Genomic DNA, 26,039 nt, shown 5'->3' on the forward strand with positions numbered 1-26,039 from the left:
TAATTAGTGAATTACAACCCGTCAGTACTCGCGTTAATACTGAATTGCAACACTTTCACTTATCAACTGTGTTATTCAAGGCATAGTAATTCGATATTTAAGTTGTAGGAAATCTGTTTACGGTATTTTACTGTAATAAACACTGCATATAACCTTTAAATTGTGAATTAATATACCTATGATACTTTACATTGAAAAATATAACTTAAATGCTTTGTGTGTCATTATTTGTTTTTAATATATATTTTTTAACGTAACAGAGGTGTCAAAATCTAAGCAAGTTAGGTTAAACAGAAGTCCAAAATAGAAAATAAAGAAGATAATTGTGACTCGTCGAAAAAACTAATCAATAGATTAGTCGACTCGACAGCAAATATAATTGTTAGATGCAGCCCTTCTCAACAGTTCATTTGCTGCGGGCCGTCCGCTGCCTCACCGCAAAGGTAGAGCGAGGACAACGGGACGACACAACTTCTGTGGTCTACTTGACAGCTACTTAATGCAACTCAATTGTTGCTGCACTTCCTCCAAAGTTTTAGTCTGTAACCGAACAACCGAACAGCGTCATCCGCTGTATTCACCCAGGGTTTATTCCTCCTCTTCTCTCTTTTTTTAAACAGAGTCAAACACATGTAGCTTTTTATTCAACTTATGAGCAAATAGATCTCTTGGAAACGTTTCACGCTGGGCCTTTAAGGTTTGAAGGTTGGGGCCTCTCTTGCGTCGCGACGATAACGCAATTTCTCTCCGTCGAGCGGATTCCGAGACAAGCGGGTAAAAGTCAAGAGCGCCGTGGTTTTGAGCAAACAGCGTTGGCTCTTGTAATGCGTGCCTTTGACAAAATATAAAGAATTCATTCCGGCCTCGGCGCTGTGTGAGAGAAAAAAAAAAAAAAAAAAACTTCTATGGTGCTTGTAGCTTGTATCACTTTCTGTGATCTGATGACAAATAATTGAGACAACAGAGGAGGTGAGCACGGAGGAGGACGATGGGATGATGAGAGGAACAGAGAGCAAGAAAAATCTCACATCAAAAGATAGAGGAAGAAGACGGAAACCGACTTTATTAGAATTCGACTATTTATGAGTAACGTGGGTTGGTGTGCAGCGTCCTGCGTGCTCATGACATGCTTTCAGGATCCTGCTTCCTGCTGTGCGTCGGCATCCCCGAAACATCAGACGAACAGCCGCCTTTTGGAGGAGCCAAACTTTTCTTCGCGTGGCTTACCGCTCTGAAATAAGTGTTCCGAGGTCCAGAGGGACAGGAACATATATTTGGATCTCACGCTAACCTCTGAGTCTGAAGCACTGACCACACAATGTACAGAACTAAGTGTTTTTCCGGCAAATAACATCACATGCATTTATGCATGTTCTGTTTCCCGCCCCAGCCTCTGAGTTTTCTGGCTCGTGCGAATCCCGGCTGAGACGACACAGACGCACTCCCTCTCCTCAAAGTAAACAACCGGGAGGATGCGCTCTTTATCATACGGTGGGTTTGCCTGGCACATAGACATACACGTGAGTTTTTAAAAGTCCTTCCCTGTGCTACGCTGTGGCCCTGAGCTGAGGCCTGACCTCCACGATTCAACTGCGTAGGACAAATATGCATTGGCTGCATATGCGCGGCGCATGTGAGCCGAGAGACCTCTGGGAGAATAAGAAATGCTGATTGAAAAAAAAAAAAAAAAATGAAATAAACCGGGCGTCCAGATGATGAGCGGAAGAGCAAAACACACTCAGAAGTCTGTTTGATTCGGTCAGCCAGCACCCCCCCCCCCGCTCAAAGTGTTAACAGGACAGCGTGGCGCAAGATGTGAACTTCCCCACTAAATCATCGCCAGCACCAAACAGCCAGTTGAAAGAAAATGAAGGAAAAAAAATAAAAACAAATTCCATCTACATCCCGACTCTTAACACACTGCAGCCACTTCATTATTTAGTGCCGGACTCCCGATAGCATCGTCGCTGTGGGGAAGTGTGTTAATTAAAAGGCAGGATCAACAAGCTGCCTTCGTGACCGCTCCTCTCGCGCCGCTCCGCCTTCGCCCAAGTGCGGCATCATTATTAAAAGGCAGCTTCACTCAAAAATTGATGCTTCGCCCATTTACGACTCACCGCGATGCCACTGAAAGCATCAGTAGTCCGGAACACACGCTTTTGTCTGTCTAAAACTTTAGTTAGCACGTAGCTAATTTATGTCGCTAACTTACATAGCTTTATTTATTTATTTTTATTTTGTTTATTGATCCTTGACTCCACTACACTGCTTACCATTTTATTCGACTCTGTCCACCCATTTTTATCGAATGCACTTGTGGCTCTGTATGTTGATAATTTATACAAGAAACTCAAACTAATCAAGCCTGTTGGGACTAATAAAGTTTTCTGTGTGTGTCTGTATTGCGCATTTTTACTCTGGCTTGTTCATAGCCAAAATATCCACAGTCTAACTTCCTGGATGGGAAGGAGTGACAATAATAAACGAACAAACGCTGCGGCCACAATAAACGTAGACTGTGAAACTCAAGAGCAGTCGTGTGGACGGAAAAATGCCGCCAGAGCCTCCCGTGACATTGAAGTGTGAAGTTTAAATCTAACTGGTGGAACATCATATGTTGAATGAGGGCAGAAAAAGGGAAGAAGTAGAAGTATTTTAGTCATTTATCATCTGAATTAAACAACTTAAGCAATGATGGAAATTGATCAGATATAGGCGGGCCGGGCCAATGTCTTTGTGGTGGCCTTAAAAATAGTCGACTCGCTGCTCTAATTAGCGAGAATCCTCGCCGTCTAGAGCGCTGGCACGTTCGCCGCTGACTGAAACCTCCAGCTGTCTGTTTTAAAGAGCTGGGAGAAACGCTGTTGGCGTCACCAGCCACTCGGATGGCACCTTAAATCTGCCCGACTTACGGGGAGCTTAAAAGTGCGCCGACTTTGAAGCTCGCGATATGAAAACCCAAGTCAGGATAACGCCGTTTTTTTTAAAGAATAAAGAAGAACAAAAGCAATTACACGGGATTACTTAAAGGGGGACGACGTCGTGGGAACCTACGGAAGAGATGAAAAATAAGATTGAAAGTTTCACAAAAAGTTACAACGCGGTGCTCCGTTGATGACCTTCAGAGAGGCTTTTCAAAATGCGCATTGCAAAAGCCAGCAATTCGAGACAGGGAGTTTACGAGGGGCAACATTTTCCATAAAAAACAGATAAACAGTTAAGAATAATAGAAATACAGTGGGATTAAAATGCATATTCCTGTTGATCAAAAATAAAATGAACCCATTTCAACTCACCCTGCGCTGAACCCTAAGGCATCCCGGAAAAAATAAGCAGCAAGTGTCTTTGATAAAACTGACTAATTCACTCAATTGCAGAGTCTGGATCAAAACAGTACATCATTTTTTCAAAGCAAAACATAAATAAATAAATAAAATGCAGGCAAAAAGCTAATCTGAGCCAGCAAGTTCTTTTTGTTTTTTGGCTGACAGCCTCCAAGCCTCTTTCTTTATTTAAAAAAAAAAAAAAAAAAAAAAAAAAAGTCATAGAACTTTAATCACAATGCCGGCTTTGAACTCAAAGTGTGGGGAATCATTAGGGTGGACTTCAGAGGAGTGGGGGGTGTCACCCGGAGGAAGCCGAACTAAAAACCATGGACAAGATGTCTAAATGATCAGAAACGTGCAACAATTTCAGCCCTTCATCACACGGCGAAGCCAATTCATCAGGAAAACACGATTTGCGCAATCGAGCGACATTTGTTTCTCTCAGCCAATCAGCTCGCGAGGCGGCGCGTGCCGACGTGTGACGTAAACAACAGCGCACTCACCTCTGTGGCTTTGTTAACTTTCCGTGAGATCGTTTAAAGGTGAGAGTCTGCCGCAAGCTGTGATATACACCCTCTACGATGGTAGCGTCTTATTGACACAGATGGTCCTAAGCCACCTCCGAATGCAAACTGGGCACGTCGCATGATGTTCCTCGAAAAGCTCAAATGTTAAGCCGTTTCTTATGATACTGAAACACTTCCAATCTGGCAAGGCTGCTCTCAGACAAGTCGTCATGTCTGGGTTCCTTTCCAATAACAGCAGCGGATCTGTTTTCCATGCAAATGCTCGTTGTTATCGTCAGCAAGTTAAACTTATACTGCCGCTTGTTTTGTAATTAAAGAAGAAGAAAAAAAGAAAGACGCCGATATACCTGTCATTTTCACCGCCAATTATTCCATGTAAATGTCACACAGCGGGCCTTTTTAAAAGTTGAAAACTTGAAAATTCACAAATGAACGAAAGACGGCATCACAGAAGCGAAAAAAAAAAAAAAAAAAAAAAAAAAAACTCACATTTTTCATTTTTGTTTCATATTCCGCTGCTTCTCCCCCGACCCGACCGAGGCCCAGAGGGAGAGCGTTCCTCGCAGCCCCTGAATATGCATCCCATTAATTAGGCGTCTTGTTATATCTGGCTAATCTGCATAGGACTCTCATGTATAAAGTTCCCTCTCATTAGCATTTAGGCAGCCGTCTCACAGGTGCGCTGGGTAAATATACAGAGCGTCTGATTGAAGCGCGCACGCCCTCGAAAAGTTAATAAAAAGAGGGGCGCGCGCGCACACACACACACACACACACACACACACACACACACACACACACACACGTTGAAATGGGCACGGACACTCGGCCGTGCTCAGTGAAGTGTGCAGACTCTCTCTCTCTCACTCTCTCTCTTTCTCTCTCTCTCTCTCTCACTCTTCTCACACACACAGGCACGCATGCTTGGAGTGGACATCAACCACTCCGCCGCATTATGCAACCCCGCCGACAGAAGGTCCAGGGTTCCCAGCGCGCTGATGGCACTTCAGTCCGTGCCAACTCATTAAGAGCACAGCTGGCTGCGGGCCCCGGCGGGACGGGACCGCAGGGGGTCCTCGGCGCCTCGTCTGATTGGATTTCGCTCCGCAAATGTTTGAAAGTGAGGAAGAGGGAGAGAGAGAGGGAGAGAGAGAGAGCGAGCGTATGATTCGGACTGACGAAAAGTGGCCGGGACACGGGCGTCAAATTAGAGAAACTTGGCTGAAAGCAAGTGGGAAGATGTTTCTGCCGTGTAGTGCATTTAAAAGTACAGATTCTTTTTTTCTCTTTTTTTTTTTGCGCGTGCGATACAGACAGACAGACAGTGGGGGTGGACTTAACAAGTAAAAAGTTCACAGTTCAGTGGTTATCGCAACGAAAAGAAAAATACTTGGGAAAACACTTGCTGAGTGCTGAGACGCCAGCAAGAAAGTGCAACAACCTTCTTTTCTTTTTTTGTTTTTGTTGTTGGCGGTTTGTCGAGCCAATCGATGCCTCCAACACGCGTCGGCCTCGAAACTCGCTCGCGCGTCTGAAACTTGACAAACTTCATTTGTGGTATCCGTCAGCGTGAAGGACGTAATTGGAAACTGCCGGCACCATTGAAAGAAAAAGGTTGTTTAAAGATAAATATATTAATGTTGTTTAATGAGGAATATGTTGAAAAAAAAAAGAAAAAAGAGAACATCAACAGGCTGGAATGCACTGAATTGCATCCAACGTCTACTTGCGGACCTCAAGGATTTGTGTTGCCGTGGTAACGCTTGAATGCACAAACTACTTATTTCATTTCTGCCTGTAGAAAACCAAAAAAAAAAAAAACATCCATTCAGACAGCATTCAACTACGCTCCGCTCCAGCCAAAGGGCTTCTTTCTGCACTCACCCAGGTTCCACTTGAGTCCGGTTGTGGTGGTTTGGCAGGCGCCCCCTACAGGAATGAGGCCGCACCAGTCACCCTCCAGGCCCGTGTTCACCTCCAGCTTGTGGCTGCCCTGTTCAAGAGCGGGATGAAGCTGGAATTAGTGATTAAAAAAACAACAACAAACAAGCAAACAAAAGCCATCTGAACCTTGCAATAGAGCATCAGGACATATGGATGGCAGCAGCGTGTCATCATGACACATGAAAGAGCAATAGAAAAGATAGAATATTGCTCTTTTGTTGAAGTTGCATGGCGGAAATGTCACCCTGTCTTGTCACTGGCTTTGCCACGGTGTGCCAGTACATGTTGCGCAGTTAAAATTGATGCCAATTGGCGAAAGGGAGAGGAAAAAAAATTGTATTTGTAAATGTGCCACGTGCGCAACACAGCGCTGTGGTTATTAGCTTGGAAATTACCGAACAAAAAAAGGGAAAAAAAAACAAAAAACACAAAATGAGGGGTAATTTCCACTAAGCACGGAGATAAAAACAACAAATTTCTGCATTTGGATGAGAGTCAGAACGATGAACACTGTTGGTGTGTGGTAATTGTCATATTTGTGCGCCTGAGCTAATGTGCTGTGCGGAAAAACAAGCACACAAAACAAAACAAAACAAAACAAAACAAAACAAAACAAAACAAAACAAAACAAAACAAAACAAAACAAAACAAAACAAAACGCCCGGGCCTGGAAGACAAAGTTTGATGGCCAGCGGAGAAAAGAAAAGTTAAATTCTCTTTCCGGAGCAAACATTTGTTTTCCCGGCGACGCAAATGTTGCGTCTTTAAGAGAGAAAAGAGGAAGAAAAAACCCAGAAGAAGAAGCGTAAGCTCAGAGGCAAACAGGGCTGACAGCTAGAAGCCAGATCAGTCATTCCGGAGGATCACACAGACGCGGAGAAAACGCTCCTGAATTAAGAGTCAGAAATCTTGAAAGGGCGAAATGTTTAAAGTCTCCTTTTTGCTCGGCTTCCCGCCGCCGCACCCCCGGAGGAGCGAACGATGGGTGAGATTTTTTTTGTTTTGTTCCTTCCTTCCTTTTTGTCGGCGCGCGTCTGGTGTTGAGGAAACATCCCCGAGGTTATTTTCCATCCATAAACGCGAATCTCCTTTGTGTCGCAGTGACGGAGGGGAGGACGGGGAGATGAGAAGGACAAACAGAGAGGCAGGGAAAACAAGCGATTGGACTCCCACACACGGGAACGCACGAGCGCACTTCACGCGGGAAACGAAGGCTGTACATTTCAAGCTTCAAGGGAAAGAGATTCTTTTTCATTGCTTTTCTTCTTCTTTTTTTTTCTTTAAGCTGGCGCACGGCGAGATAAAGACGGACCCCTGATGGGAAAGGTTGGAATTTGTGTCATTTTCTTCCCGCTAATATTTCCTTTCCATTATTTTCAGCCCCTTTTTCTGGACCGCTGGCGAAACAACGAACCTCAACTTCCAACTTCCTCTTTATGCCGCGGCGCACTTTTTCGATCACATCCAGGTTAAAGAGGTTCTGCCGGTTATTTGTCTCCCGCCTCACTGACATTTCCCACGACGCTCCAGCCCTCTTTTTTTTTTGTTGGCCTGTATATATATATATATTTTTTTTTACTCCCGTCGGGATGTCACATAAATTTCCCCCTGCGTTGGGACCGGCTAAAAACGCCTCTCCGGCCATCACACTTCATCATTTAAATCAGCTTGGCGTTCTGACAACTTTCAAAAGGGCATCAGTGGAAACAAGCCTGTGTCGGTGCGTGTGTGCAGGCTCCGCGCACTTATAGGAGGATTTGCGAGGCGGGCCGTGCTGACGCGGCGCTCCGTACCTCCCGTCCCACGTCGCAGACAGGAGGCCCGTTCAAAGTCTCCTTGCGCGGGCACGGTGCCCGGACCCCGCCGGAGCGCCTGCTCGCACCGTCGCATCGCCGAACGGTAAATTTAGCTTTACGTTGGGACCTTAACTGATTAAAACATCCCGCCGCTGCGTGGGGACTCTGATCAAACGAGCCGGCGGCGCGTGGCGGTGTCCCCGTCTATAATTAAAAGCCAGGGGGATGGTGGGGGGGGGGAAAGGAAGACATCAAAATGTTGCACAATGCCCAGTGCGAGTGGCACAAAGCCAGACTCGCGCATATTTCTCCAAAAGCGGCGCCGTAACACTTTGACACCACACCTGGGAGACGAGAGGTAAAAACCGCTGCAGATCTGACTCTCTGATTTTAACTCAGGCGGCTCTGGGAACTTTCACGGGACTTCCTGAAGTGCAGGGTGAGCAGAATGCGGGGCCGTATCGTATGCTTGCTTAAAAAAAACAACAACAAAAAACAAAAAAAAAACATGCCTGCAGTGCATGGGAAATGGGCAATGGGAAAGATGTGCACACACTTCAACTAAGGATAGAACTGGAGGTGTCACTTCCCATTGTGCCTCTGCAACGACCATGAGGCATCAGAACGAGCAGAGACACGGCACGCAGAAGTGTGGCAATTGCTTTTGTAATGCAGCTGATGGGACAAATGCTTTTTGGGCCAAATGGGATTTTTGGCTGCAGCACTGTGAGTGGCCACTGGGGGAAAAAAAATTGCAGCACTGCCATAATGGAAGTCTGGTATTTAGTCCTTAAAAGAAATCTATTAGGCTGACCCGTTTCACATCCTGTTTTATTTTGCTTGTTTTTGAGTGACACAAAATTTCTAAAATGAAGATTTTTTTTCCCCATCCACAGGGTAAATATATTCACCTCTTCAAGTAAACTTCCAGAATCATTCGAGTATCCCTTTGCTGGTAGGTTTTCGGCAATCAAAATGCGGTCATCCTAACACCCATGCTTCCGAAAGGCTGAATTCGCCTGCACTTCCGGCCCTCTGCGTTCATTCGGGAACCAACAAACTGAAGAGACGGAGCGACAAAAGCTGCCTAATTTACCCCATGGTGAAGGAAGATAAATTGGAGGTGTCGCGGTGTGAAGTGGCAGGTGACAGCGTGCGGCTTTGGGATCACGCAGCAGAAAGGTTTATTCTGCGTGTCACCAGGAAGTGTGACTGCAGCTCTCTTCCTGGCAGATAAACAAGGCGGAGGGGAGGATAAAGAGGACCTGGGCCACGGCTGCTGATGCTGCTGCTGGTTGGCCCACTTGTGAACTCAATCAGCCAAGAGCCACGACCGAGTGGCTGCAATAGAGGGAAAAACAAACTATTTGTGGCTCTCGGCGTCACGCGCGGCACAAAATTGGGGCGCCACAAGTGCGCCTGAACCCTCCTTGAAGTGATTACTTAACACAGAAACAACATGTTGAACACTCCATCGACGTGGAGGCGTATTTCCATTTCTTTTTTTTTTTTTTTTTGAGGGAAAAACAAGGAGACGGCACGTGACAAGACAGGGAGCTCGGGAATAGGGGGTTAGATAGAGACTCTACCGGGGTCTGTGCTGAGATCGGGCACTTTTACGGCGGACTAAAAGACAGACGCGGCCATAAAGGACGACCGCCTCCGGCTTCATTAAAAGTGCGATAAAACCAGAGAGTGTCACCACCTCATCCTTATTTCCGGCATGTTAAACCAGGGGAGGAAGTTCAGCTGCAAACAGAGGGCGGGACAGTGGAAGAATTGCACTGCGGTGGGGGGGGTGCTCAAAGCCAAAGGTCAAGGTCACACACTCACAGGTTTCAGGAGGTAGGCCAGGCTGGTTCCCTGTATGACCAGTAGGGGGAGCTGCGTCATGGACAGAGCATGGTAGAGGGTCTCGACCGACGCCATTGTCTGGTCCAATCTGCCTCCCAGGCCCCCCAGTGTCACGATGGCGTCCACCTAGAAGAAATAAAAATGAGACATATGTAAAGATTTAAAAAAAAAAAAAGAAAAAAAGAAGAATTTACTTCCCCTTTCAAGGCAGTTGGATCGCCAAGCATTCGCCTCTAAAAATATCTTGCTGATCCACTGGCCCAAGTTCTAACAGAAAGTGTTTCTGTTTTTTAAATTGAGGATGGAAGCAGGAGAGATGCCCTTAAAAGCCTCACAGGGAGCTGAAGAAGAAAGGGCGCACATGCCCTTTAGCCTAGCAAGCCGCTTTGCCGGCGGGTTGGATGTTGCAGTTTTTTCTTTTTTTTTCTTTTTTCTTTTTTTTAATAATCGAAACTGGATGACATTTTAGAAAAACAGTGCTTTCCGCCCAGGCCGCGTTCAACTTTGTTTCCAGACGGATGAAATTTGGCCACATCAGGGCATAAGTACAAAAAATAAAAAGCACAATTATTTTGATCGTGTCGCAGCAAAGCCCGGCGCCATCCTGCAAGACATTCTCGCAAGAAAAAGGACCCCCCCCCAGAAAAAAAACTCATTACAAATTAATCCGCCTAACAAGTGTTGTTTGTGTAGACCGAGCCAGATTGTTGCTTATTCCTCTGCGCCGCAGAGGTCTGTTGTTGTCTATAAAATATTAAAAACGCAGCGGTGAGCCGCGCCGCTACCACTGGAGGGCTTGTTCCTTTATTACCATGCTGCGAAGTCAGAAAGTAATGAGCGCCAGACTAATGGTGGCGCGCGGCGACGCAGGATTTGTTGACGGCAGGGGCAAGAAAAAAAAAAAAAATATATATATATATATATATATATATGGATATATATATATACATATACCACCTCGACAACTTTTATGATTTCACCGGGGAGGGAAGGGGACGGATAAAGCAGGCGATACCTGCGGGACGGCGCCAGGAGCAGAGAAACGGGGACAGAAAACAAGGCGGTTGAGATTAAAAATCAAGCCTGAGTAGAGTTTAACGCTCGGGTTGTTTAATGCGAAAGAGGATTAGGGCCACAAGAAGAGAAAAACATTACAGGAAAGAGATTTTTATTGAAGTTGAAACTGAGTTGAAATTTCGTGAATAAAGTCAAAATTATGTGAAAAAAGTCGATGTAAAAAAGACAAAAGTTTGTGAATAAAGTCAAAATTTCAAGATTAATGATAAATCAATTCATGGCACGAGCGCACCTTCGTCACTTGATAACGTTTCTTCTGTGTAACAACTTGTACTTCAAAATTGGGTTCAGCAACAAGGAAATCCTTCATCTTCTAGCACACAAACACAGTGTGGTTATTAGTTAGGACATTGAAAAGACTGTGTTGAACTTGACAGACTTGGAGGAGGTTGCCCACAAGGTTCATCAGGTTCATTCAAGGTTCATTCGCCAATCAGGAAACTTGCGAAAACAGAAGTTCTCCACTAGACTTGCGCGCAGAGCCTTTTGACTTCATCCTCGATACTTCACGTCGACATTAATTGCAAAATTTCGATCTTATTCACGAAACTTCGGCTGTTTTACGTAAAATAAAATCTTATTTTTTTTCTCTTTTTTTGTCCCTAATCCTCTTCCGTACTTTCCACTTCCTGCGGCATTCGGAGGCGAAATGACGTCAAATGTGAAGCCAGCGGCAGCAGCGGTCGGCTTATGTACAATATTTCCAACTCTCAGCAGTTGTGTCCCGTCACAAGGGGGCCCCGAGCGGTCAAGCCGACAGCGCTGACAGGCCCAAAAACCCGGCAGAGCCGAGAGGGCAAGAGGTGCCTTCAGGGGGGTGACAAGTGACGCTGAACCGCCAGGATTTACTTTTCGGCCTGCTCTCCAGTGCGAGAGCCGCATCGAAATTTGAATTTAAGAACCGGCTGATGGCAACTCAAGCATCATGCCTGTATCTTGTAGTGAGTTCACATGGAGGACTTCTAGAAAAGTAGTTAATGAGAGCAGCCTGGAACTTCCTCAAAAAACAACAACAACAACAACAACAAAAAACTGCCTTCTGTCTTCACGGTGAACAACACAGGAAAACAATAGCATCACCGGAGCCAATTAGCTCCTGAACAGGCAAACTCCCAGCCCAGAGTGGCGCTGACACTCAGTGGAAGCGGGAGAGCTGAGGGTCACGGCAACATCTGGTGGACACCCTCACTGAGGGAAAGCGGTCGGCGGCGCACGCCAGGGGAAAACGTGAGATAACTGAAGTGGAATGAAGGGATGAAAACTGAAGAGAAAAAAAAGGGGGAAAAATAGAAACGTCAATCACAGGGACGGCCTTTCCGCAGGCGACTCCATTAACGAATGGAAACAAATCCATGAAATGTTTCCAATGGGAATTTCTTTGCGGTGGGGGGGGGGGGGGGGCACCAGGAAGTAGGAAGTCTCGAGCTGATACCAACAGGTGTCGCTGACAAAATATATATATTTACCTGCATTACATTAGATTGACAATAGCTTTATGCACTCAAATTACATCTCTGTTTTTCTGTTTTTGGCACAGATTTCAAATAAGCAAATATTTTCTCCGGGTTTCTTCCCAGGCTGACACGTTTGTTTCGGAAAGATTCCATCGAGGGAGTCGGGTCAGCAGGACGGAGTGTTTCAATGGAATTAAAAAATGCTAAAGAAGAATTCTTGCGCTCAAGACAACAAAGAGAAAAGCTTGAAGGAAAAAAAAAATGCTTTGACTATCACTATCGGCTCCATCTTCCGCTCCACATCCCATTAAACGGCGCGTTAGATGTGTTTCTCGCCCCCCCCCCATTCCCACGGCAGCCGCGTTTTGTTTTTGTTCATATTTCCCGTTTGTTTAGCGCAAACAACAACAATAACGAGCGAAGCGCGAGAAATCCCACGTCTGACAGACACCAACCTCGGCGAAGCTGAGAGATCCCGCTGTCCCGCTTGCCGATTGGCTGGCTGAGGGAGCCGAGGGCGTCAACCCGTGACAAGGAATGGAAAAAAAAAAACAAAAAAACAAGTTGTGGCTGATGAGGAGATAACTTGAGAGGAACACGAAGCGAATGAACGCTTGCAAGGAGAGAGGAAAAAGAAGAACGAGGCGCAAAGTGCGGCAAAATCGAAGAGTACGGAAGAGGATGAGGGCCACAAGAAGAGAAAATAATTATGACAGAATTTTTTTTTTCAAGTTTCCAATTTGAGAATAAAGTTGAAATTTCAAGATTTAAGTTGACGTAAAAAAGACGACATTTCGTGAATAAAATCGAAATTTTGCAATACACCTGTTTTCGGCAGTTCACTTTTAACTGCGTAGCTGGGTTAATCCACCATCCATGCAGTCTCCTCGCCAGTTCCCACTGGATTTGCATCAACTTTATTCATGAAATTTGGTCTTTTTTTATGTCGACTTTATTCACAAAATTTCGTCTTTTTTATGTCAAACCTTTTTCATGAAATTTTGACTTCATTCACGAAATTCCACTTAAAACTCGAAAGGAAAACTTAAACTAATATTTGTTTTCTCTTCTTGTGGCCCTAATCCTCTTTTGTACACAGCAAGAGTAGCAACGTGGCTGAACATGGCTTAAAAAATATGTGCTCAAAACAGATGTAAATGAATATCAAATACGGTGATGCCCTCAGAGTTGCTTGTAATGCAGCAGAGCAGAGCAGACACAGACACACACACACAGAGCAAAAGATCAAACAAAACAAATCCTCCTCACAAACAGATTCGTCACATCAATCTTTTAACACTGCCGCCAATCATGCATGAGGAGATTTCACTACGTTCTGCACTGATGGGCTATGACGCAGCAACTTTAACACTCAAAGAAAAGTTGAAAGTTAAGTTAAGCTAATGAGAGCCGCTGTGTTCTAAACGACACACTTTTTGTTAGTCAAACTTGCAAGCAGTGCTCTCATCTGACAAAAATTTTCACCGGCAAATTTTTTTTCCCTTTTCAACTCCCTCCTACACCAGGCAGCGCTGCGAGTGGATGCGTTGGTGCGTGAGTGAGTGCGATCGCGAGCATCTGTTCGCTGCTGTTTCCTCAGTTTGGGAGTGTGAAGTGATTGAGGCACTCGACGGGTGATTGGAGCAACACTTTGGCGTGCAGCTGAAACAGAAAAAAAAAAAAAAAACTAAAACTAAACTAAATCAAAATAAAACAAAGGGGGCTAATTTTGGAACGGGAGAGACGCAGGCAAAGAGTTTTTTGTTTTTTTGTAAAGTTTTAACATGCACATTGTGCAATATGAACAGTGGAAAAGCACAAAACACCAATTCATTTGACGAACAGGCATTCATTGGCAAACATTCGGCTCCTAAGAAAGACCATTGCTCCATTGTTCACGCCAGTTGATTGCGACGCTGTCGCTCTTGGTGCCAAATTCATTGTTTATGCTTCTCGTGCACACGCGCAAACACAACCCAACAGCTTGCTGCAGCCCATGTTTTTTATTCCCCCCCCCTACCCGTTTGAAGAACGCTTTCTGCAGTTGAATGGAAATGAAGCCGATGCCGCGGCGGCGCCGCCATGTGTCGGCCTCTGCGGCAGCTGGCTGCGCGCGAGGCCTTGGTGACGGCCGCCGGCTCGGTTCCAAAATTCTAAAATCAAACCGGGAGACGATTTGCACTTGGACAAAAAAAACAACAAAAAAAACACCGGAATTGTTGTTTGTTTTCGCATCAGGCGAACGGAGAATACAAGTCAATGCGTGGGTGACCATGCTGCAATTAAATAAATATTTTTCCCATTTTTTCCACACGTTCCTTAGGGACGTCTTGAGGTGGGTCGGCCTGGTTTGTTTCTTTGTTTCTTTCTCCAACACGCTGCTCCATAGCCATACGCCCACCTTGGATCTCCCTGCGGTGAACTGCGAGTCTGACATCACTGACCTTTGCACGGCTCGTCTCAGGTAGCCAAGGAGCGGATGGCTTTGCTTGGGGCCGCTAAACTCTACCAGGCCCGGGGAGAGGGGGAGGGGGACGGGGAGGGAAGTTTGCTCATTTTTCAGCACTTACTTAGACAAGAAAATAAAGATAATACACAGCTTAAGAAAGAGTGGGGAAAAAAAATAGCAGTGGTTTTCGCACTAGGGTGTTGGGCCCTAAAATGGTTCTACAAAAAACCCAAAGTGAACTCAGGGTGACAAGGAAAATGCAGGCGCCGTTTACCTGCAGCTGCCGCGACTTAATTTCCTCCAGCATGATGGCGAGGCACTTGGTGAAGTCGGTCAGGTCCTGGTCGGCAGTCGGTATCAGCTTGCAGCCCTGCGCGCGGGAGGCGAAGAAAAAAAAGAAGAAATTGGACAGGCAGGCGCTGAACATAATCAGATGGATGTATACACAGACAGATAGCAAAACAAAAGGGAACAGTCTGCGGAGATAACGGATCGGAGGGGGGATAAGGTAGAAGAGGGAAAAACAGAGTGAGGTATAAATCAGCCTGGCCGACTGCGGGCTGTGTTGCTGAATAATGTAGAGGCGGCAGCCGGCGGCCCTAAACTATAGCGTCCAGGTAAACAAGCCAGCGCCGGCTCAGTCTCAGTCTCTCCCCGACTCGACGCTCTTCATCCGCCCTGAAACGCAAACACGCCAGGCAGAGTCGGTTCATGTTCTCCGTTTTTTGATCCCCCCCCCCCCAAAAAAAAATCCGCCGTCGTCCCCTTTTTGCAAGCGCCACCACTGCCACTAACCTCCCCCTTCCCCGCGCCGTCGGTTTATGCAGAATTTATTCAGCGCAACCGAGGAGCCTAGCGGGGGAGCAGCCACGAGGCTCCGCTCCCGGAGCATTACCATAAAGAAGCGTTCCGTTGGAGAACGAAAAAGGGAAAAAGCCGTTGCTCTCCTCTTTTTTTTTTTTTTTTTTAATTTTAACTCGCCGTGTGTGATATTGCTATGAAAGAGGCGAAATTACAGACAGCCGGGGTGTCACAGCCACGGGCGACCCCTATCCGGGCTCAGTGTGTGGTTGATACGTGCGCGCGGCGAAGCGGCGGCTCTGCATCGTAAGCTTGGCGCAGCAGAGATCACCGCGCGGGGAGCATCGCTGCACCAGTTCATATCAATACTGCAAGTCTTATGATTTCATGTCTTTCTTAATGAGCGCGAGTGAAAGTTCTTTTCACACTGAGCTGGATTAAGCGGGGGGTAAAAAAAAAGCTACTTTTAAAGGCCCCATATTATGAATAAATTAACTTTGCTTAAATCCAGTACACGTCTGGATCCCATCACAAAACTCCCCAGAAGTCCATCAATCAGATCACCCCTTTATGATGTCATACAGGGCACTGGTGCCTCCGCTGAGTTGGTGACAGCGAGTGTTTCTTCAACATTCCGCCGACCTTATTTAGGCTCCCTTTCAAAAATGTGTGAACATAACTTTTTCAGACAAGGGGCTGCAAACAGAAGGCAAATGATGCAGTTTTCTGGAGATCCATATATAAAAACATAAAAGCTTTTTTAAAAAAATTGGGAATAATGACGGACCTTTAAGCATTTATGCAGCAGCTGTTAACAAAACTAAGCATATGGAGAATATACTGCTGTACAATGCATTCATATAAGTTGCACACTGATGAAATTTTTTTGCTGGAAAACATTTGAAAACTTTCAAAGAGACGAAGACAAAATACTTCACTGAGTATTTTTTTTTAGCATTGATTTTGATTATTGCTACATAAAGATTTATATGTCAGTAATCTGCTATGATATCATCTGCGCTATGATGATCTTCAAACCTGAGCCATTGGCAGTGTATTCCAGGAAGAATGTTTAAAATCTGTGTATCTGTGTATCTCTAAATATACACACATACTGTATATCTATATCTATATGTGTATACACATACACTCATACATATGTAGGAATCATGGTGAAAGCGCTGACTGCTGATGACGGCACCCTCACACCCACTGATGATTCAGCGCGCGCCTGTTGCCGTCACTGCAGGTGGCGCTACTGGAGAGCCTCCAACATGAAAGCTGTTGACCCCTGTTGACCCCGCCTGCAGCCGCCACTCAACTGCCTGAACCTAGCGAGGCCGCTAAGTTCTCCTCCTGCTCCGGCGGAGACGATGGCTAATAAGCCCGGGTGGTGAAAAAGTCATTCCAAAGGATTGATCTGTCCAAATGCTGCACTCAAATGGATTGACACTGCAGATGGAGAAGACTGGAATACATTGGGCAGTTTTAAGGATTCTGCAATTCTTCTGTGAATTATTATTATTATTATTATTGTTATTATTATTATGTGGGGGTGCTATGTCAAGTTTGCTCATGATTTCTGTCACAGCATTGTTAAGTTTGAACCTCGCAGCCTCCAACACTTTACACGCGCTGTCGCTGCAGACGTTTTTTTTCTCCGAGCTTCACTTCGAGTTCACAGTTCATCTGTTCACCACCTGTCTGAGTCACCCTGGCGCCCTGCACATGTATTCCATTTACACACACACGGAGGCCCTTTGCACTGGATTAGAAAGCGAGCCGCCTCGGAGGGGGAATCGGCGTCGAAAAGAATTGTCGCGGTGAGTTTTGCAATTCAAACTTCTGAAATGACGTCGGCCTAAAATCCCCACTTCCTCCGATTCGCGCGCCTTCCTGAAAGTGCGCCGGTGGCGCGGAGGTGTGTGTGTGTGTGCGTGCGTGCGCGTGGTTCGCTTGCGTTCCACTCACCTTGTGTGAAAAGAAGGCTTTGACCTCGGCGGTAATGGAATCAAAATCCCCGCTGATATAGTCGGGGAGGAAGCTGGATGGAAAAAGGGGAGAGTGTGAGTGACAGAGGGAAGCGGGAGGGAGTGGAAGTGGCAAGACAAGGGTGCGAGGTGGAGATAGGCGAGTGTGTGTGTGTGTGTGTGTGTGTGTGTGTGTGTGTGTGTGGAGGCAGGCAGGCAGGCAGGGAGGACATCGGGGCATGTGTCAGCGCTCTGATAAATGCAGCGAGGGAGAGGATTGACGCCTCGGGGGGACGGGGGGTAGTGAGCAGACATGGGGAGTGACAGGGTGAATCTCTGTAGCTCTGACACCCACACTTTTTACCCCCCTACACACACACAGGCTGCTGAGACGCATAGACTGGTGATGTATACAAAGACAAGATTGCGCAGCTGCGTTAAACAAACATTCTTGCCGTCCGTGAAGCAGAAAAACCTCCTTTGTCGCTGTTTTATTAGCCGATCAAAGCAAAAATGCCACCCAAGTGTTCAATCAATCAATCAAAATTTTGTAACTTTTCATGCATTATGCCAAAAGTAGGTCAGATAAATAAGATGGCCCAAAGCCCATTAAGACACTTGAAAACTAATTTAAGTAGCTTAAAATACAGTCTTTTAGTGTTGGCAAAAGTGCCACTATAGCATCAACGCTAATGAGACTGCTGTCTCGTTTATCTTGGTCTTCTTCTGTGGTTTTTAAAGAGCAGCTCGAACCTCTCGCTTTACACTTGCATCGCAGCGTCCAACACTCCGATGCTAATTATGTGGGAATCACCAGAGGAAAAAAAACAAACAAAAAAAAAAACAGTGTAGTGCAAACACAGCACGTTTTGTTTAAATATAATAAAGTAATTATCGGGTGAGGAGCGCCGGTGTTAAGATAAAAAAAAGTTTGCAGTGATATTATGTGCAAAGGCTATCGTGCCTTACAACTAATTGTTTCACTATTTAAAGCATATCTGCTTCATACTTTCAGCCCTACTTTTAAACTTTTATTTGAACGAAAAAGGAATGGAAAAAAAAAAAAAAAATCAAGCGATGCAGAATACACATACTCAACAGTAGGAGTTTAAAATAAACACAGAAGAACAAGAAGAAAAAAAAAAGAATAAACAGGCGGTTGATGGCTTTGTGTTCCGAATACAAATTTCACATTCCTCCTCCAAAAAGACTTTTGGTTGGAGGCCGCGTGCGTTTCCCTGGCGAACGGAATTAACAAGGTCCGCTGGAGGGATCCGCGCAAAGCGGAGCAGCGTTCGCCAGCGTCTACCCAGTCCAACGTCGCTGTCAAAGGAAGACAGATAGCTCTCTGTTTCTCCAGCCTGCTGCTGTGCGTGCGTGCGTGGGCGCGCGCCAACGCGCCCTTGCTGATGCATCATCAGCGGCGTCGTCGCACAGGGACGCCGTCGGCCGCTATCTACGAGCATTAACACGGCCAACGTTGCGATTTTCACGCTTCGCCGGGGGGGGGGGGGGTAGCCACGGCGTTGGCCTCCTGTTTGTGTGTTTGTGCGTTTCTGACTGTGCGTGCGTGTGTGTGTGCGTGAGCCCCCCTCGAGAAAGAGGCAAGAGCAATGTTCCAGTCGGCTGAAGAAAGAGATACAGAGGGATTATCCCCGCCTTCCTACCTTAGTGTTCCCATTTACACCGATATGATAGAGCAGGGCAAACAAACCAAAAAAAAGAAAAAAAAAAGCAATTGTATGCAATCTCCCGGCACAGGATGCACACATACACACACACACACAGACACACGCACGCACGCACAGTCGGACACAATGATGCGATGCAGGTAAACCATCGCCTCGTCTGCTCAGATGCAATATTCAGGGGGTTTAGAAGCTGCGCACGTGCAACGCGTCGGAAGGACGAGCAAACTTCCTGTGGCAAATCAAACCGAAAGGGCTTCACGTGGCAGATGGGGAAGAGACATGACACTGGGCTGGGGCGCACACACACACACACACACACACACACACACACACACACACACACACACACACACACACACACACACACACACACACACACACACACACACACACACACACACGTCCTTTAGTGACCTGTGTTGGCTGATAGTAATGGACTGGGCTACATTTGAATTCTGTCGTCTTTTTTTTTTTTTCTTCTTCTTCTTCCCCCAGCCCCCGAAAGAGCCTGTTGCGTAAATGCTGTGTGCAAGTGCCTATTTGTGTGTGTGTGTGTGTGCTGTTGCCAGCGTGACAGTCTTCACTTCCACATTAATATTAACTGACACTTTAATTTGGATGGGAAATAGAGCATTTTACCGCCTGTTTGTCTGAGCATTGGGTGGCGCCGACGGGTGCGTGACCTTTTGTCTGAGTGTGTGAGGCTGAGTGTGTGTGTGTGTGTGTGTCGGTCAGGCTACGTCATTGCTTGTTTTCTTCCTCCCCTACATGGCAACCTGCTCTCTCTCTCTCTTTCTCTCCATCGCCAAACACTCACTTCCTTTATCTTCTGTCTTTAACGTCTCTCGCGTCATCCATTTCTTTTGCCACGCACTTATTTCAATCAAGGCCGCTTCATTAGGTAATAGAGCGCGGCGTCCCCGCCACCATTATTTACCCCCGTGTTTGTTTTCGTCGCCGTTCGGCTTAACCCAAGCGGTTCCCCGCGTGCGGCCGGGTAATTGCGACGACGCGTTGATTATTGTTGCCTCCCGCCGGTGAGGCCCTTCCATCGCTGGCGTGGATCGCCGGCGTGCCGAGCCGGCCCCCTTCTCTCATCTCCTCATCAGTCAAGGAGACGCTCCTCTGATTACTCCTTCTCATTACTGCCTTTTCCCCAATCAGTCAGGTGGCGGAGGCGGTGGTAGGGAGGGTCGGATGAATTGGGTGTGGGAGTAATTTCGGATGACAGCAATAATGGCCGAGACACGTCGAGCTGTGTGGCTCATGTTAGCGCCGACGCTGAAAGATGAACTAAGTAACATGCAAACTGGGGACATGGAGATGATCTTTTGGACCAGCATACAACCTTTTGAAAAGGTTTTATGTTTACTGTACACTTAAAAGAGACATTGACGTAAGATCGAAAAGTCAAGACTGATAAAATGGGAATGATCTGCATGAGCTTTTCTGATTTTTTTTTTTTTTTTCCCAAATGTGGATCTAATTATACTCACGCCTGCCTTCTAAAACTATAAATAGCAATTTACAGGGTTATAATCTTATTCAGTTACTGAAGACACGCCTGCACCGGTTTGTTTCGGCGTTGGAACGGAGCAAAACTGCGACATCTAGTGGTGGGATTTCATCGGACGCTCCTCTTCCGCTTGATAAATTTCTCTTTGGAAAGCGTCCACAATTTGAGTTAAGCGTGGACTAAAGAGATTGTTTTGCTTCAAATACGCACAAAAATAATATCCCAAAAATAAAATGCAATTCCTTTGACATAAATAAAGTTAGATTAGCAAAAAAAAAAAAAACTTGCTTGTGTAAGAGCGACATGAGACAGTTCTAACAAACACTTATGAGTAATTCAAGCAAAAAGATACACTTGCACTTGATGTCTCGCATCTGTGCAGATTTAATAAGCCTGATAATAGCAGGCTGGAAAAAAAATAATGACCATGATGTCATCATCCAAGTTTCACGTGCGCACACTTTATGAACTCCCAGAATTACTCACCAGGCTACTAGGGTGCACTTTGGAGCGGGTGGTTGGTAATAGAAATTTTAATTAGCCGTGATTGTTACACGTGTAATAAAATAAAGGCCAACTGCACCAACATCCACAACAACACACACATACAAAAAAAAGACAGCACAATTCTCATTATGCGGCACACAAAGCCGGTGCTAAAAGGTACGGCCTGGTTCCCTCTGCTCATCAACTCAACTCAGCACGTCCCCTTCCAATACGGAGCAATGAACACATTGGGATTTTTTTTTTAAATCAGAGACAAGCTCTTCCAGGAGCGTTGGGAGGAAGGAGAGGTCGAAAGAAGCGAGACGACTGTTTGGTTAGTGTGATACTTGATGGAAACGAACCCGAATGAGGTGAGTCAGAGGATTAATAGATTTGACATCTGAAAATGAGGCAGTGGTACAGACCTAGCACAGTTCAGCGTTACAGGCGTCGGTTTATTTTATTCTACCTTTGAAATGAAACTTTTCAGGCAGCCTGTCCTCATGCATGTGATTTGGGAAATATACCCTTTGTGATGTCATAAAGGGGATCATGCCTAACCCCCCCAGCCAGTTGCTGGTTCCGCCAGGCTGAAAGTTGGGTCCAACAAAGCAGCGGTCTAAGGGGAAGGCTACAACTTATCTTACAGCAGGTTGTAAACAGCGGGCTAAATGTGTCTAGACAGGATTTACAATTAGTCAGTCTGTTCTGCTTTAATCTGGGATGAAGAACAGCAACATAAAAGTGTACGCACCCAATAAAGATATCAAAACATACTGTCGATGTTAAGAATTCTGGAACAATTCCAACCCCCAAATCACGATTTCTCATTCGGCGGGAGCTCCGACCCGACAAATAATATCTTGCATATCAGGTAAACTCACATCAGGTCCTGAGCAAAGGGCAAAAGAGACTCTGAGGATTTATGACACCATAATCCTCGCACGCAGTCTCTGGCTTGCTGGGGTAAGCGTAAAGAATTAAAAATGTGGGACGGGTAGGAAAAAAAAAAAAATAAATAAATAAAATGACAGAAAATAGAAAGCAGTGCTGTCAGAAATACCTCTTTGTCAGTAGGACTTAAAAATAAGTAGCCTCGCTGCTGACAACTTCATTTGCCGAAGCTGACAGCATTATCTCCCCGGAAAGCCAAAACACGAGCACAACGGGCGAGGATCTCTTCCACGTACACACGCGCTGAAAAACTCAGACAGAGGCCGAGTCACGGGGCTCGACCGTCGGTTCAGCCGCACCTTTTCCCCAAACTCCGCTTTTTTTTTTGTACAATAACCCCCTTCCACATTGGACGTTTCGGCGTAATAGATTCCGCAAATCACACCAAACCGACGTGGATTAAGTTCACAGGAGAGCGAGAGAAGCCGCGGCTCGCCGGACACAATGAAATCAAACAAGTGTGGGAATAATTTTTCCGAAATTGATTTTTGTTTTTGTCGCTCTCCCCTGTATTGGGCGAAGAGATTAGCTTTGCTGCGGACCGCTCGAAGGGCAGGTTAAATAATAAGACGCTTTTAAAAGTCTGCAGCAAGAAAACAACAGAATTAGATAGATATAGATATGGTATATGGTTTATATATGATTGAAAATAGGTCTAATACAAAAGTGCTTCAGACATTAGCATCACGTTTCTGTTGCTAACTCTAAAAAAAAAACAAAAACAAACCTGATCAGCAAGATCTCATATTGGATGATTCTCGCTGCCTTTGCCTGTCATCAAAACTTCCGGATGGATCCGGAGGAGCAGTTCCAGCATCCCACCGTCAGTCAGAAGTTCCGCCCAGAACACACTGTGAGACGACGTCGACCGGGGCCGCTCGTCTTCGCTCAACTCGTGTGGCGAAATCACCGTCATTCGACCGGCGAGAGGCGAGAAGGCCGCCCTGACGCTCGGTCCCCCTCGTCCTGCCTAATGACTGCCATTAAGCTGTTTTGACAGGAAATTAAGTGGTGCCGTTCTTTTAACCACAGGAGTCCACCCGCCCGCTCTTTGTCTTGCGAAAGCCGAGCAGAGACTTCATTCCTGAGGTGGCGCTGCGACTAAAAATGAACGCATGCACGTGGACGGACGCGCACCTGCCTCATGCAGAGGTTCTTGCAGCTCTTAGCAACCGCTAGAAAGAGGGTGTTGACCAAATTTGTTTTAACATCAAAGCTTGAAGTTGATAATAAAAAAAAAATGAAAAATTAAATGAAGAGCGACCACGGTGCAGTTTTTTTTTTTTTTTTCAAAGAGACCTGAAATCAATGCGTGGCAGGCCAAGCATCGCTTTTGGCAAAAAAACTAAAAATCTCACTTCCAGGAGGTTGTAAACAGGTTTTTTGTTTTTTTTTTCAAATCCTCATAACTTAATATAACATAGCAAAGATGCACTGTAGAAATCAGAATACTGTTACTCATCGGCAACTATTAACCCCCTTCCACCTTTTGTTCCCACACACAGTCCTGCTGTTGCCGGCACTCCTAAAAGCAGCTTTTGATTGATTGCGCTCCCCCTCCCCTGCCTACCGGCTCTCCCCACTCTCTCCGTAGTCCATTAGTTATTGTAATGCTAGGTTAAATACGTCTTAACTCGCCTGTCATTGATTTACATATCCCCTCCCGTAAACATTCCCTTCAGTTCCCCCCACTGCTCCTCCTCATCCTTCAGTTTTTTTGGTCTTTTTTTCCTCCCTTGTCTCCCGCTGTCTCTCCGCTCCCTCTGTTATGACTGGATTCTTTTTTCTTTTTCCCTTTTCCCCTTTGGACAGATGCGATTTGAGTTGTGAGTGGCACTTTTTCTTTTTTTGCCCTCTTCCTTCCTAGCTGTCAGCGCCACTGCGAGAGATGCTTACGGGGCTCAGAGTTGGAGATGATGAATCTGCCGAGTCACACAAGCAGGAAGAGCCCCTCTGATAAAAGGCCCATAGTGCCCATAGAGGCCGAGTAAGGCCGGGAGACATGCTGGTCACTTCCATACGAGGATATGAATCCCACTGGTTTCTAATCATGGCAACGATTCCCAGTTTTCAAGCCAGACAACTACTTTTGTGTGTCTGCTTTTTTTAATCCAATTCTGCCTCTACTTGCTTTAAATCTTGTTCTGGTGACAAAGATGCAATATTGAACAACTGTCGTCCTAGAAAATGGCTTTTATGTAATGAGTAATTACAAAGCTTTTTCAGCAAGCTAGACAAATAACAGATAAATGGATTATTCCCGTTTATTTTTTGAACTTTTTTTAATTATTTCATTTTCACGTTTAACCCAAATCCTCCACTTATTTGAAAATTGCCTTGAAATTTAATTTTATTTAACCTGAAGCTCTTTGTATCCATGGAATGGGGGAGATCAATGAAACTGCTGCGAATGATATTGTTGCCGTTGTTATTTTGATCGTTAAACAAACTTGCAAAGCGTCAGTTTTACAAGTTTTGCAATTTTCACTCACGCCCCGAGTGAAGACGCGCCAACTAAAAATGCACTGTCGTGGCGACATCACGCTCACAGGCCCGGCAAAGGTGCTCAGGCTCGCACCGCGGGTGCTAATGCGAAACATTCTGACGCTCAGGAGACCCGTCGCCGAGCCCACACCCACCTACGGTCTCGCAGCTCTCTCTTATACACACACACAAAATAAAACAGTGTGGCTCCATCACATGGCATGCACAAAATCCAAATACACTTTTCACCTAATAATGACAATATAATTAATTATATAATATGTGTCTCCCACTCAGTGTGAAGCCTGGGCCTGTTTAGATGCACCCAAAGCTGATATTCTGGGAGTGCTTGAAGGAGGAAAACAGGCTCACATTCCTTTTAAAGTCACTTTTAAAGACACAGTCACTCCACAATGGTTGTCATTGGTAATTATTATTTTTTAAACCAATTTAGTGAAATTGAACCAGCACAGCGGTTGAAAAACTACTGAACACATTTCCCCCAGACGCTCTCCCTCTGTGTGCAATACGCCTTTATGCAGGTAGGGGGAGACGTACAAGAAGGTGGGTGGACGAACCCATGCGGGCGTGAACGCCAGGCGCACTCACCTGTCTCGGTCGCCGGCGGTCACGCTGTACAGGTGATTGGCGGCTCCGTCGGCGCACGCCTTCAGGAGGGCTGCAGAGAGACACGGGGGGGGGGGGGAGAGACGACAACTTCAGCCTCGAGACGCCACTGGAGGGCGTTAATTGACTGACGCGTTCACCGAGGAGCCATGTCTGCCACTGAGAGCCACCGCTTCATACCGTCCAGTTCTAAATTCTTTAGCATTTCGCCCCAGTTTTGCTCCCAGGCAGGGAGGATACTCCTGTTGCATCTCGGCGGTGTCATTGGTGATGAATCGGCAGCCCGGTCATTAATATCTCATTGTCTTGGGGAGGAACTCAGGAAACCTCTATATCGATGCGTCTGGAAAAACCACCTCGTGAGAGCGTCAAAACCTCCTCGCCATATTTGAGAGGTTTTTCGAAGTTTAGCCGTTTCCATTACCAGTGTTTGATTGCGATATTTAGGTTTTGCGCAATTTCGAGGGGGTAATTTGATACGCAGCTCGAGACAGCAACGGATGGTTTAAACACAGCGCTTTGCCAGGCCGAGTCCTTTTTTTTTTCCCTAGAAATTTCAATCACAGCAAAAAAAAATATTAATAGAAATCCGCGGATAAATCTTTTGAACCTCAACGCCAGCTGCGCATAGAAAACAAAAGAATCAACCAAACGCAGACAAGGAGAAATAATCAGAAGACAAATCTGAAGCTTTTAAGGCGACGCGAGTGAGGGGCACTTAAAATCAAACGGCTATAGTGTTTCTCAAATTGGATTCGGCCACCAAATTAGATGCTAACTATTTGCAAATGTATGCTCTTTCACGGCGCACTATTCCCGTTCAAATTGCACAGACAGCCCCGTGTTTTTCTTTTTTCTCGCTCTGCCTGGGACTGCTGTGGTGCACACACACACAAAGGGGGGAAACTTCAAAGAATCAGGCCGAGTTTTCTTTTTTGTACCTTGTTTAATTTAAACTAAGTCTGTACCATAGAGACGGGCAGTCGGTGTACTGTTTTTTTTTTTTGAATCCCCAGCTTTATTATTCTAACTCCGACTGTCACCATCTCCGAGGCCAATCATTCATTTGGCGCATACCTGCTC

The 26,039-nt window shown here is 45.8% G+C and overlaps 1 protein-coding gene across 4 annotated transcripts in view; it reads right to left on the minus strand.

The window, feature by feature from the left end:
• Positions 1-26,039, minus strand: part of tpk1 (thiamin pyrophosphokinase 1) — a 50,440-nt gene that overhangs the window by 11,334 nt on the left and 13,067 nt on the right. For all 4 annotated transcript variants that reach the window (XM_076051078.1, XM_076051077.1, XM_076051079.1 and 1 more), the window contains 5 exons: positions 24,939-25,008; positions 17,200-17,272; positions 14,702-14,797; positions 9,427-9,573; positions 5,738-5,846 (listed from right to left, as the gene is read on the minus strand). In XM_076051078.1, coding sequence (XP_075907193.1) covers positions 5,738-5,846; positions 9,427-9,573; positions 14,702-14,797; positions 17,200-17,272; positions 24,939-25,008 — 495 coding nt within the window. The remainder of the gene's footprint in view (positions 1-5,737; positions 5,847-9,426; positions 9,574-14,701; positions 14,798-17,199; positions 17,273-24,938; positions 25,009-26,039) is intronic.

Source organism: Nelusetta ayraudi, unplaced genomic scaffold, assembly GCF_046127955.1.
Source record: "Nelusetta ayraudi isolate G7.1 ecotype Tasmania unplaced genomic scaffold, CSIRO-AGI_Nayr_v1 ptg000132l, whole genome shotgun sequence".
Classification (NCBI taxonomy): domain Eukaryota; kingdom Metazoa; phylum Chordata; class Actinopteri; order Tetraodontiformes; family Monacanthidae; genus Nelusetta; species Nelusetta ayraudi.